General features: G+C 36.2%; 3 protein-coding genes across 9 annotated transcripts; 2 read left to right on the top strand and 1 right to left on the bottom strand.

Moving 5' to 3' along the window:
- Positions 1 to 300: 300 nt before the first annotated feature.
- LOC111312874 (T-complex protein 1 subunit beta) lies at positions 301 to 4,544 on the top strand. The gene is made up of 12 exons (XM_022913571.2): positions 301 to 395; positions 633 to 689; positions 811 to 867; positions 1,046 to 1,111; positions 1,211 to 1,322; positions 1,426 to 1,554; positions 2,076 to 2,147; positions 2,384 to 2,499; positions 2,618 to 2,694; positions 2,917 to 3,402; positions 3,479 to 3,794; positions 4,194 to 4,544. Exons 2-12 carry the CDS (start codon positions 684 to 686, stop codon positions 4,338 to 4,340), a joined length of 1,584 nt encoding a protein of 527 aa, XP_022769306.2. The 5' UTR covers positions 301 to 395; positions 633 to 683; the 3' UTR covers positions 4,341 to 4,544.
- A 108-nt stretch (positions 4,545 to 4,652) lies between these two features.
- On the bottom strand, positions 4,653 to 8,132 carry LOC111312875 (enoyl-CoA hydratase 2, peroxisomal-like). Of its 4 annotated transcripts, none has more exons than XM_089741152.1 (12): positions 8,014 to 8,132; positions 7,709 to 7,801; positions 7,585 to 7,607; positions 7,398 to 7,503; positions 6,973 to 7,043; positions 6,737 to 6,809; positions 6,338 to 6,377; positions 5,931 to 6,003; positions 5,702 to 5,852; positions 5,418 to 5,488; positions 5,070 to 5,244; positions 4,653 to 4,952 (listed from the first exon to the last, which is right to left on the bottom strand). In XM_089741152.1, exons 2-11 carry the CDS (start codon positions 7,763 to 7,765, stop codon positions 5,106 to 5,108), a joined length of 804 nt encoding a protein of 267 aa, XP_089597278.1. In that variant the 5' UTR covers positions 7,766 to 7,801; positions 8,014 to 8,132; the 3' UTR covers positions 4,653 to 4,952; positions 5,070 to 5,105. The 4 variants fall into 4 exon arrangements, with proteins under 4 accessions (XP_089597278.1, XP_022769307.2, XP_089597289.1 ...); XM_022913572.2 differs by having other exon boundaries at positions 7,961 to 8,093; XM_089741163.1 differs by lacking the exon at positions 8,014 to 8,132 and having other exon boundaries at positions 5,070 to 5,236; positions 5,414 to 5,488; positions 7,709 to 7,877.
- Positions 8,122 to 12,318, top strand: LOC111312872 (Pseudouridine synthase family protein). Of its 4 annotated transcripts, none has more exons than XR_016326080.1 (15): positions 8,122 to 8,462; positions 8,593 to 8,918; positions 9,014 to 9,134; positions 9,282 to 9,390; positions 9,477 to 9,622; positions 9,759 to 9,830; positions 10,074 to 10,142; positions 10,244 to 10,324; positions 10,426 to 10,545; positions 10,642 to 10,716; positions 10,844 to 10,924; positions 11,031 to 11,104; positions 11,208 to 11,268; positions 11,512 to 11,730; positions 11,997 to 12,318. XR_016326080.1 is itself a non-coding variant. In XM_089741102.1 (15 exons), exons 1-15 carry the CDS (start codon positions 8,319 to 8,321, stop codon positions 12,079 to 12,081), a joined length of 1,614 nt encoding a protein of 537 aa, XP_089597228.1. In that variant the 5' UTR covers positions 8,122 to 8,318; the 3' UTR covers positions 12,082 to 12,318. The 4 variants fall into 4 exon arrangements, 3 of the variants coding, with proteins under 3 accessions (XP_089597228.1, XP_089597217.1, XP_089597239.1); XM_089741102.1 differs by having other exon boundaries at positions 10,850 to 10,924; positions 11,675 to 11,730; XM_089741091.1 differs by having other exon boundaries at positions 11,675 to 11,730.
- The last annotated feature ends 125 nt before the right edge of the window (positions 12,319 to 12,443 follow it).

Here is a 12,443-nt window from a genome sequence, read left to right as displayed (position 1 = left end):
GGGCCTTTCTGGACTCAAATTGGGTTAGATTATAAGCCCATTAATAAGGGGAGTGGATGGCCCATTTCAGGCCTTCAGTGTTCAGAAACAAAATTTGAATAAATACATGGGAATCCCCTCAGATCAAGCTTATTGAGCCTCTCAAGGATTCTCTAATCATATACTCCCACATTTCATCGTTCACCAACCGATACATTTTAGTCAAAACAGTCAATCAATCCTGCGGACACAAAAATCCAGAATTCAATACCCTTGTCTAACATTGTTCTTTTTTAAGTATCACTCCGTTTATAGTAGAGCAACGCAGATCCCTGAGATCAAACCAAAACTCTGCTTCTATTTCCCGTTCTCGGCGGGATCCAATCTCACTTTCTCTACATTTCGCGAAAGATCAGGTAATAACTTACTCATTTCAATGATTTCTAGGGTTTCTGAAACCCACGGCTTTTGTTTGGGGGGGGGGGGGTGGGTTCGAGCGTTAGTTTCGTAGTGAAATGAGGGAAATAAAGTGAAATTTGCTGAGCATAACACTTTGCCGGTTCATTATACAAATTTAGGGTTTATTACGTAGCAATTCGGATTCGATTATTTTTAAATGCGTTTCTCTCTCTCTCTCTCTCTCTTTTATTTAGGGTTTTATTTGAGCACCAAGGCTCGAGTTACTCTCGTCCACGTTATTTTCCATGGCGGTGCGTTTTTTGCCTATTAGTACTACTTATTTTCAGTTAGGTACATTTATTTTTGGTTTATTTTTTATTTATTTCTTTTGAAGTTTTATTTTTCGTATGCTTTGCTTGGTAAATGTGATAGATTGAGAAAATTCTTAAAGATGATGCTAGTGAAGAGAAGGGGGAGCGTGCCAGAATGGTAAGTCATTATGCTTTATTTAATATATATATATATATATATTGCTGATAATTTGGTTTAAAGGGGAAAAAATTATTACTTGTTTGGAATTCTGTGATTATGCTTTTATTACATTCTTGCTATTTGGGGTATCTTGTTTTCAATAACATATGATTTGCATACTCTTTGTTACTTTTAGGCATCGTTTGTTGGGGCAATTGCAATTACTGACTTGGTTAAGACGACCCTTGGGCCAAAGGGAATGGTACGGTTTCCTCATTGTGTATCCAAATTAAAGGACTTGAATAAGTTGTTATTCTCTGCTTTAAATCATGACTTTGTTGTTGGTGAAATTATTTGGCAGGATAAAATTTTACAGTCAACAGGCAGAGGACGAGAAGTCACTGTTACAAATGATGGAGCTACCATCTTAAAATCCCTGCATATTGACAACCCGGCTGCAAAAGTCTTAATTGGTATCTTTATAATTGTTTTCACTTTCTTGACTACTCTTTATGTGTAATGTGGTTGGCTTTCTTGTCAACATGTTTAAAACTTGTGTCTTAATACAAAATTCAGACATCTCAAAAGTTCAAGATGATGAAGTTGGTGATGGGACAACTTCTGTTGTTGTTTTGGCTGGAGAGCTTTTAAGGGAGGCAGAAAAGCTAGTGGCAGCCAAGATTCACCCCATGACAATAATATCAGGTTCTTTTGGCATCGTTTAGTACATTGCTTCCTGTTGTTCTTCTTTTATGCTTCCTCTCATGGTTCATCCTTGTTTGATTTTATTATAATATTTTGAGGCTCGTATGTGGTATTATTGCAAAGGCATTAAACTGCTGCAAATTTAAACTTGTTATCCAGTTTCTGTATATCTAGCATAAACAAAGGAGTAAGGGTTTCTAACAGTGTCGTTCTTTTATGTAATATTTTCTGACTTGTTTCTATAATATAAAATTTAAAGGAATTGCATTATAAAGATGAACCTGAGAAATAACTGTTAAATTTTAATACTTCTCCCTCTTTAGTCCCGACGGGAGTATATTTTTCAGCATCAAATTTTCTATATTGTTTGTTCTAATTTTCTTTCTGAACTTAGTAGCAGCGTAATTGCATTTGTATCTAGAATAGATTTGGTTTTATTCTTTAACTTTTTATTTTTTGGTGTGCTAATTTCCAAATAAGTTCTGTTTCAGAGTTTATAGCAATGCATGCTGGTTTTATAGGTTATCGGATGGCGGCCGAATGTGCTCGTAATGCTTTGTTGCAGAGGGTCGTGGATAACAAAGAGAATGAAGGTGAAGATTGTTGGATATCAGTACATTCATTTTATTTTTGTATGGATTGTATGATACCGCTATCTTTTGAATTGTTTACCCAATTTTTTAGGGTTTTTTTTTTAAATTTCTCATTGAACTAGATTGTTTAATGTGTTTGACTTGATAGAGTCTGTAATTGACTTGTTCTTGCCATTAGAATGTCTTTACCCTGTTGTAGTTGTTTCTTATGCACATGGCATTTCTGAATTTTGCAGAGAAATTCAAGGCAGACTTGATGAAAATTGCAATGACCACTTTGAGTTCCAAAATTCTCTCTCAGGATAAGGAGCATTTTGCACAACTAGCTGTGGATGCTGTTCTGAGGTTAAAGGTGATATCTTTTCGGTATTTAACATTTTAAGATTAAAGATAAGTGCTTATTACTTTAATTAAATTTCTTTTCCATTTTTCGTTATTGAGTTTGTGTGGCATGTTATTTGAAACTGCAGGGAAGCACAAATTTAGAGGCGATCCAAATTATCAAGAAGCCTGGAGGATCTTTGAAAGATTCTTTCTTAGATGAAGGGTGAGTTCTTATGAGCTTCTTATCCCCGTCAACATTTATTATAGTATTTTTTTGGTGTGTCCAGCTGGGTCTCTGGTATGTTAGCCTTTCCCTTATTGTGAGAAAGAAGGATATTATCAGCTTCATTTTGTTGTAGAGTTTACTGCACTATTTCTTATTCAGTCAAGGTATCATTTTGGAAATTTTATTTTATTGATTTAAACATAAATTATATGCTTTCAGATTCATTCTTGACAAGAAAATAGGGCTTGGACAACCCAAACGAATAGAGAATGCTAAGATCTTGGTGGCTAATACTGCAATGGATACAGATAAAGTGAAGATATATGGTGCACGTGTTCGTGTTGATTCAATGTCTAAGGTTGCCGAAATTGAAGGGGCTGAGAAGGAAAAGATGAGAGAAAAGGTGCAAAAGATCATAGCACATGGGATTAACTGCTTTGTTAACAGGCAGTTGATTTACAATTTCCCTGAAGAGCTCTTCGCAGATGCAGGCATACTTGCTATTGAGCATGCTGATTTTGATGGGATAGAGCGTCTGGCTTTGGTAACAGGTGGTGAAATCGCTTCAACCTTTGACAACCCAGAGTCAGTTAAGCTTGGACATTGCAAGCTTATTGAAGAAATTATGATTGGTGAGGACAAGTTGATCCACTTTTCTGGTGTTGAAATGGGTCAGGCTTGTACTATTGTGTTGAGAGGGGCAAGGTATAGTATTGCAGTAACTTCTCTAGTTCTCCTTGATTTGTTTGTATTCTCCCTGACATGCTACTTTTAATGGCAGCCATCATGTGCTGGATGAAGCTGAAAGGTCTCTGCATGATGCCTTGTGCGTGCTGTCTCAGACAGTGAATGATACTAGGGTATTGCTTGGAGGTGGATGGCCTGAGATGGTAATGGCAAAGGAAGTGGATGAACTGGCACGGAAGACTCCTGGGAAGAAGTCTCATGCCATTGAAGCTTTCTCGCGGGCACTTGTGGCCATCCCAACAATTATTGCTGACAATGCTGGTCTTGACAGTGCAGACTTGGTAGCTCAGCTTCGTGCGGAGCACCATCAGGAGGGATGCAATGCAGGGATTGATGTCATCTCTGGATCTGTAAGTGCTGAAATTGAATTATTTTAAAAATCAAAATAGAATCTAGTGTATTTATTGATGAACATGGCTACAGACTTTTCTTTGGCTGTGTCACATATGTCCTGTTAGTAATTTCTTGTTACATCTTAAAAGATGTTACACTTAGATTATAGTACACTAGCTAAGGTATGGCTGCATAACATGATTACAGACTAAATACTCTGTACGTGAACTTTTTATCAAGAGATTTGATTTCTTGGTAGTATTCATCCTAATGTTTTATAGATTCAAATACTGATATGGTTCACGGGTCTATTTGGTAGATGAGACTGGTTATGATTGAATACATCCAAACAAAATGGAATCCTTATAAAATTTTCTTCCTTGGTGTGACCAATTGTATGTTTCAACTTATAACAGGTAGGAGATATGGCTGAGCTAGGAATCTCTGAATCCTTCAAAGTCAAGCAAGCTGTATTGCTCTCTGCAACTGAGGCTGCTGAGATGATTCTTAGAGTTGACGAAATCATTACATGTGCTCCAAGGAAGAGAGAAGACAGAATGTGAAGAAATTCACACGTTCGCTGTAATGGATAGCTATCTTGGCATTTGCTTCTTGAACTGAATTATTGAACTGAAGTTTTGTGGCTTGTTTCAGTTTTGACTGAATGAAAGCGACGTTCACTCTTCTGAAAAAACTGAAACTCACGTCTTTCTGATTCGGCAATCGAATTATTAATGATAAAATTTCTATAATTGGTTGAGTTGCAATTTTTTTGCTTTCTGCATTATATTTCTTTTTCATTTTACTCTATGTTGTTAAAATAATAAGATCATAAACAACTGGAAGCCCTCATAACAATTAAATATCTAGAAACATTACCAATCAAACACAAACTGGTTTGTATTAGCAACAGTTTTATGATCTCATGCTCAAAGTTTCAGAATGTGATTTTCCGATTTCCCATTCTGCAGCTTACCTATTTATAAAGTTTGGAGAAGATACGGTAATTTTCCCTCCAAATAAACTAAGAAAGTAGAGGTGTCCGAACTAAGGGCTTAAGAATATTTATTTGAGGAATCTAGTTCATTTATAGTGAAGCTGCTAAACGATGGAGGTGAACATAGCCTGACAACACAGCACGATTTCTTTGTTTCGCCTTTACTCTATATATGACCCTGTAGATTATAACACCAACATCAGATCTCTATTCATTTGAATTTACCACTCAAGTTATAACATTGACTTCGAGTGTTACACAGAAGAAAGAATACAGCATACTAGTTGAAGGTTACCTCAAGCCTTCGAGCCACATTTCAGTGACCAATGTTTCACCAGGATACACATGTAAAAGGAATCGTCCGAAGATGTTTTTGATCATGTCTGGATCTCCCCTGCAAATACATTTGATGATAGCCCGAACTGCAAACCCAAGGGTGCACAATCCATGCAAAATTGGCCGCTGAGTATCTTTGAACATGAAACAATAAAGAATAAATCAGTATAAAGCTTGGGGTGTAGTTGGGCTGTGTCAAGAAATGGAAACCGAACTTTTACACAAAATGGGACCATAGCCTTAAGAGAAGAATAAGTAAGCATGATTTGCCTTAGGCAACAGAATTGCAATTGAGTAGTGCACTAACCCTGCGACTTTTGCAACCATTGGATCTGAATGAAGAGGATTATTGTCACCGGATAACCTATACAACAATGCCTGAAAAAGAGAAAAGAAGTTAAAAACCCGTGGAGAAGCTTGTCGTCAAAAAGCATCTCATAGGCTCTTGAAGACAAGTTGATATTAGATCAATCTAGTCCACGGCATATAAATTATATGGACTAAAAGAGATTATAATTGAAGAAAATATCTCTTATTTTGAAAGCAACAGAAAAGCTGTTAGGAACTAATCATGATACTAATGCTACACGCCTGAGATGGTTGGGTACAATCCTCAAAAACTGCAAAAGGCTGACTTTCTGGGGTTCTCATAGCTGAAGCCTGGTTGGCTGGATAGTTCAAGTATGTAAAGCGATGAGATGGATCTGAGAAGCCACCAGCACCCCTCAAAAAGGCACTTGTCCTGAAGAATCATTTCTACACTACATTAATGAACCACAGCATGACAGTGTTAGATCAGATAATGTAAAAGAGAACTCACCTATTCATGCATAATAGTTCACCAGACTCTTTCTCATAACTTCTGATTTCAATTTCAAGTACTGCTGCTTTACCTTAATATTTAAAGGGAATGGAAACAGCCATCAAGATCATTGCTTGTAACAGATCACTATCCTTTCAAAATATACTTGAAAACATTTCTTATTTCTGTTTCATGTTTTAGACTGTTTCCAGAGGTCAACAAAATAAGGAAGCAGGCAACAACCAATTTCTTTGTGCTTATTATCCTCACAAGAACTTTTAAATACAGACACGTTCACCAAAGTAAAGACTGCAGGAGCAGCAGACCTGTATACTGCCATAAAACAACTTGACTTCATCCTCTCTATTTAGACACATACCGCCTGAAATATTTTGTAGACAGCATTTTCAGGAACGAGTACAAACCTTTATCATGAAATCCTACCAGACTTATTTTATTTTGTATCTGCAAAAAAAAAAGGAGGTAAATAATAACAATAATTAATTACAGTATTAAACAGCGGTTGAGAGAGAGAGACTAAACAAATGAATTCCATTAGAATACTACTCTTACATCCCAATTTTTTAAGTACACAGTGTCAAATTTATGTGCCAGATTTTTTTTATTAGAATTGAGAAGAAATGCTCAACCTAGCATAGTTGGAGATGTGGGATTCTGAGCAATTCAATTTTGACATCAACCCAGATATACATAATCCAGAGATAACCACATTCAGGTATATTATAAACAACTATATAATCCAGAGATAACCACATTCAGATATATTATAAAAAACTTCCCAGTTGGCAGTATCATGGACTTACAGTGGCATTGGAAGGAAGTGGCTTGTATACTTCTATGTATTGTTGTCCATGCAACAGAAGACGTGGATCAAATCTGTAAACAACAAAAACAAGAAAAATTCATGAGTTTATTTTTTGAAGCTTCAAACAAATTGTAAAAACCTTTTACTAGACCAAACAGAAAATGAGTTTGTAAACGACAAAGACAGCATTTTTCTGAAAAGGAGGGGGGTGGTATGATATGGGTTTGAACTTACCTCAAGCCAGGCAGATCCATATCTTGCACCATAGATTTAACAGAAAATAAAGTAGAAAATGTTGGCAAAACCTGAGAAGCATGAAATATGAAGATTATTATATTACAAGCAACAAGCGAAAGTGGTTTGTTTCTAGCATATTAACACACCTCCACAGGCCGCCAAGCGATAAATACAAAAGGTTTTTTTTCACTCAAACCTCAGTTTGGATTAACAATTCTGGTCATATTAGAAATCCCATTTGCAGTTCAAATCAGCTTTTCAGGAATCTAAATGCAATTCCATATTCACCCTTAGCGAAAACAACTTAAGCTAGCTCACGATAACAAATATAGCATACACATTTGCCAATTAAGAATCACGATGTCAACATCTTCTTTATTCTTTTAAGTTCCAATAGTCTTAACAAAAAGCTACTAGATAACCTTGATAAACTGCTGTCCGTTTTCATGGTAAAGATATTTAAGTTCATCGGTATCAACAGCGTCCCGACCACATGCTCCAACACCCAAGGCATAGAGAGCTACATCTCTGTGTACAAGGAAACATATCATTGTCATACAAATTACATTAAAGTAAATTTATATATTAAGCTGAGAAGCTAGGCAGTACCTCTCAGTATAAGCATATGTTGTCTGCAACAAAAATTAGGATAAGGATCAAATAACGGAATTAAATGGTGAAACAAGAAGTCAAAAACCGGAATTTCATTCAAGAAAAGGAGAAAACGAGATACCTCGGGAAATTTATGAGAAAGAAGGAGCTGTGGGTTGCAAGCAGAATTATCAGCCATACGAGCTTCTCAAAGATAATCGATTAGCTAGCAGAGCTGATGATTATCAAAGTCAATCCCAAACAAACAATAAATCGAATCTGATATATATATATATATATATATATATATATATATATGTATTGAATTTTGAAAATGATAAAAAAAAAAAGACGATAAAATGATTGATAAATAATTAAATATGGAGTGACAGACAATCGAGGGAAGCTTGAACTTGACATCAGAGTGGGCCGAACTTGTTTACTTGCCTGACTCCTGAGCGCTCAGGCAATCGTGTCTGGTCTGGGTTCGGCCGGTTCTGTCTGGCTGTTTTTATTAGTTTGCTAGAAATGGCTCGTGGGCGTTTTACATTGTTTTTCTTGCATTTGGGTTTTGGAGGTCTATTGGCCCATGGATTTGGTTTTGACGGTAGTTACATATTATTCGGCTGCGTTGGCCATGTTTGAATCATAGTCTTCTCTCCTGAACCTTTTCAAACTTCAAACTCATCTAAACTAAACAATTCGCTACGGACTGCCGCCATCTAAACACTTCGCTAAGAGCCGTTTCTAAAATGTCCAAAGAGACCCAATCCGTGCAGGCTAGCTCATCCGCAGTGGAGAGCCACGCCGGTTCCTGCGACGCGGAGATGCAGCTTCTCAACGACGCCGTGCGGTCATTGCCTTACCCCGTCGTCAGGGACCTTTTGTCTATCGGTGTACGTTCTCTTGTTTTTTTGGTCAAATTACCTAATGCAAATCCTTTTTACTATTCGTTAACACATGAATTTGATAAAACTAAGCGAAAATCAATCAGATTCGGCGTTTCTTTGGTGTATTTGATTTTAGGTATGTTCGAGATGCGTCCTTCGTCTATTTGGTACCGAGGAGCATATTTATTGTCGTTCCTCGTTTTCACAATCGATGCTTCGTTCAATTCTTGAAGAAATAGCTTGTTTTAAATCCGAAGTCGAGTTTCAATTCTGCACTGTTTGCTTAGGTATATTACAATTCTGTTATTGCGATGACAAAGAAATGGTGGTAAAAAAGGAGAGTGCGAATGATATGGCTTTAAGCATTGCGGAGTTAGTGAAGCAAGAAGGACATCAAATTGATGGATTTTCTCTTGAAGTTTCTTTACTACCACTTATATTGGAAAATGAATCCTCGCTTTTGTAAGTCTTCTTTTGCTTCTTTGGTGGATTTTATGTATAATTTAGGGTTTAGGGTTTAGGGTTTGTGAAAGTTTTATTTTCCCCATATTTTGTAGGTCACATATGAAAAAGAAGTATGAATCAGAGCCGTGGTTTCAAGAAAGGTTGCTCTCTAAATGCGTTTCTGTTAAGGATGTTCTGAAATTTGCTATAACAAAACCCCTTGAAACATTGTTGGTGAGTATAATTTGCTTGTAATTCTTTTTATGTTTGAAAGTATTGCTGGTTGGAATCCGTTGTAAGAAAATCATCGATCTTATGTCAATACAGAATGTATACAATCAATGAGTTATATTAATACTAAATTAAAATAAAGTTTTACAGGATGCTAAATCTAGTGCAAGCTCCTTTCGGATCCGTTTGACTTACACACACAAAAGGGCATCAAAAAGCTCTGTTGAGAGGAATTGGGAATGCAAAAGGCGAAAAACAGGTATTTTACATCCATCAAAACAAATACCAAAAGACTTGTTTGTATCCAGAAGGCCATAGTTTCACTGATTTCATTGATTGATACAGGCACTAGGTTGCACAATGTAAATGATGAATCAGTGGTTACTGACAAAAATTGTTCTCCTATTGAAACAAATGCTGTCACTGGAAGATCTTCTAATAGTTTGCAAGATCAAGAACCTTCTGAACACTTTGGATTCCCCATAGAGAAGGTTCTCTTTATAATATTTGCTGACTTCAATTTCTTTACTTGCAAAACTTTTTACTGTTCTAAATGATCTTGCAAATTCAACGGTGTGGCTTATCTTGATGTTTCTTAGTATTTAGTTTGGTATTTTTCCTGTTTAGGTCAGTGAACCTTGCCACTTGGTATACCTTTGCTGCAGGACACATATTTACCTATGTGGTCGATATCTGAAGGTAATTTAATACTTTAGAATATATATATTTTTTGCAACCTTGTTCAAGCATTATGAGTTTATGACTTATGAGATTGCAAAAAGGCAATTTGTTTGTTTTAAACCAATGCTATATTTTAAATCTCCTTCAATTGCCCTAATGAAAAGACCCAAAAACATACTATTTGATGGAATTACTATGACCTTGTACAAGCCTCATATTTTGGTTTGATTTCCCATGTATGTTTTGCTCTTTTTATTGCAGTACTCAAGAAATGTGAGCCAAACACGCTGGATAATTGATGAGGAAAGGATGGGAGAAGCATCTGTTGAGGTATTATCTACTGCTATGTTTTTCCTTATTATCCTAAATGAGGTTGTTAATCCTATGTAATAACATGTCAATCTTAACAGGTTTTTTTGTTTGCTCCTTAGGAGATAATAGGTAGCAACATTCTTCCTATGTGTCAAGGTGATAATTACAAGTTTCATGCTGCTGGCAGAGAAGATATTGATGTAATTAAGTTCTGCTTTATTGATTCCTTGTTTTTTCACTCAATGAATATTTGGCCAAAAAAATTAACGAATATTATGCTGATCTATGGAACCTATTGCAGGTTCGGATGTTAGGTTCAGGTAGGCCTTTTCTGCTTGAGATACAAAATGCACGCCAAGTCCCATCAGATGTGATTGTTGAGGAAATTGAATCAAAGATAAATGGCTTGGAGAATAAACTAGTGGGTTCTAATACCATTGTTATTACCATGTGTGTGTAAGCGCCCATTTGTGTATCAAATGATTTAAACTTGGTTGCACATAACACATTCTTGCAGGTTGGAATTAAAAATCTTAAAGTAGTAGGTAGTCAGGGTTGGACACTGATACGTGAAGGAGAAGCTGAGAAGCAGGTGGTATTTGCTTTTATAATTGTAGTATATCGTAGCTAATTCTCTTATCATATGGATTGATATATGAAGCTTCAATAAAATAAGATCTGTGTTAATCTTTAGCTTTACAATATCCTCTTTCATGCAGAAGCAGTATTGTGCCTTAGTGTGGATTTCTCGCCCGCTTGAGGATGAAGATTTGAGATCCATATCATTGCTCAATGACATGGTTAACTCTTCTGTAAACTTTATTTTTTCTTTTCCATGACATATCTAGAATGTGTATTATAATTAACCCTTCTATTTGGTGAGGAATTTCTGCTGTTCTTTTGCAGAAAATTCTGCAAAAAACCCCAATACGGGTGCTTCATCGTCGAAGTCCGTTGGAACGTGAAAAAATTATACATTGGTTGGCACCTTTCCTTTTTACATCTTTGCTCCACAAACATCTACATTTTTAAAATTCAAAATGCTTAATGCTGTTTCTATTTTCCTTTTTAAATCCTGTGTAGGATGAAGATTGAGAGGATTGCTGGAAGCTCTCAATACTTTCTTTTACATCTCTGCACCCAGGTAATGATTTTATTCTCACTTGAAACATGGCCAAATAAATCAAGTTTGTTTAGTGGGCTGTGGAGGATCTTCTAATGGGTGAAATCATAGTCTTTTTCCTTCTTGGTTTGTTTTTGCGAGAATCATGCCTTGGTACTGTTCTATATGGAATATAGGCTGGCACATTTGTAGAATATTGCTGTTGGTTACTCCTGAAATCTTAAACTGACTGAACTATTCCATGTGCATTATTCTGCAATGGAGTCTTATTAGACAAAGATTCAAGCTATGATATACTGAGTTATAGTAATGGTGTCTCTGAAGAAAGGCTGGTCAGATTGGTTAGAGAGGAGACTAGCCTAGTATGGGGATGTCCTCTGCTAGTATGGTGGGGAATGTGTAATACACTAATATCTTTGGAATGCAGGCGGGAACTTATATCAAGGAATTTGTTCACGGTGATCTTGGGCGTACCCAACCTAGGTACTATACTAAACTGAAAATGACATGGTTGTACTTTGAGTTCTAATGGAAAAGCTCCAAATATTGCTTGATGACTATTCTCACTTTTTTCTTTACATGTTCTTTTTCATTCGGTTCAAACTTGTTTTCCTATTATTGTTAGCAGAAGCATATCATACTATGTATTTTAGATGAAATAAAGCTTTGAGCCTTTGACCTCAGATACGTCTGTGATTATGTATGTACACTTGCAGTGTCATGGAAATCTAACGACTGCTATTTTGCAGTATTGGATCAATTCTAGGATGCAGAGCAGAGATATTGCAGTTGGATGTTACAGACGTGAAAATGGATTGCTTTCTGACAGAATGAGGGATAGCGTACACACTCATATATCCAATGATGCACCACGCATTATGATTGTCATATAGGAATCTGAAATGTTGCTGCCTGTCATTCTTCCTCTTTCTTTTCTTTTTTTTTTTGTCCAAAATCAAGTATTTAAGCCTTCTGTTTTTACTCTTTGATCCCTTTACTTTTTAACAAATGTGAAACATTGGCTCATTATAGAAGGCCGACATTCATGATAATAAAGATTCTGATTTGGAAGATTTAGTTGTGCATTGTTGTCAGTTACAACGCCTATCATTGGTCTTAAATACTTTTCTTTTTTTTTTTGGCGGCCAGCTTCTTGTAACCATCTTGAGGCTTCGCTTTGATGTCAAAAGTTTGGA

The sequence above is a fragment of the Durio zibethinus genome, chromosome 1 (genome assembly GCF_047325235.1).
Source record: "Durio zibethinus cultivar Kanyao isolate XHJ-2024 chromosome 1, ASM4732523v1, whole genome shotgun sequence".
Lineage (NCBI taxonomy): Eukaryota > Viridiplantae > Streptophyta > Magnoliopsida > Malvales > Malvaceae > Durio > Durio zibethinus.
The sequence above is the reverse complement of the archived record's forward strand: the minus strand, read 5'-3'. Positions and strand labels throughout refer to the sequence as shown.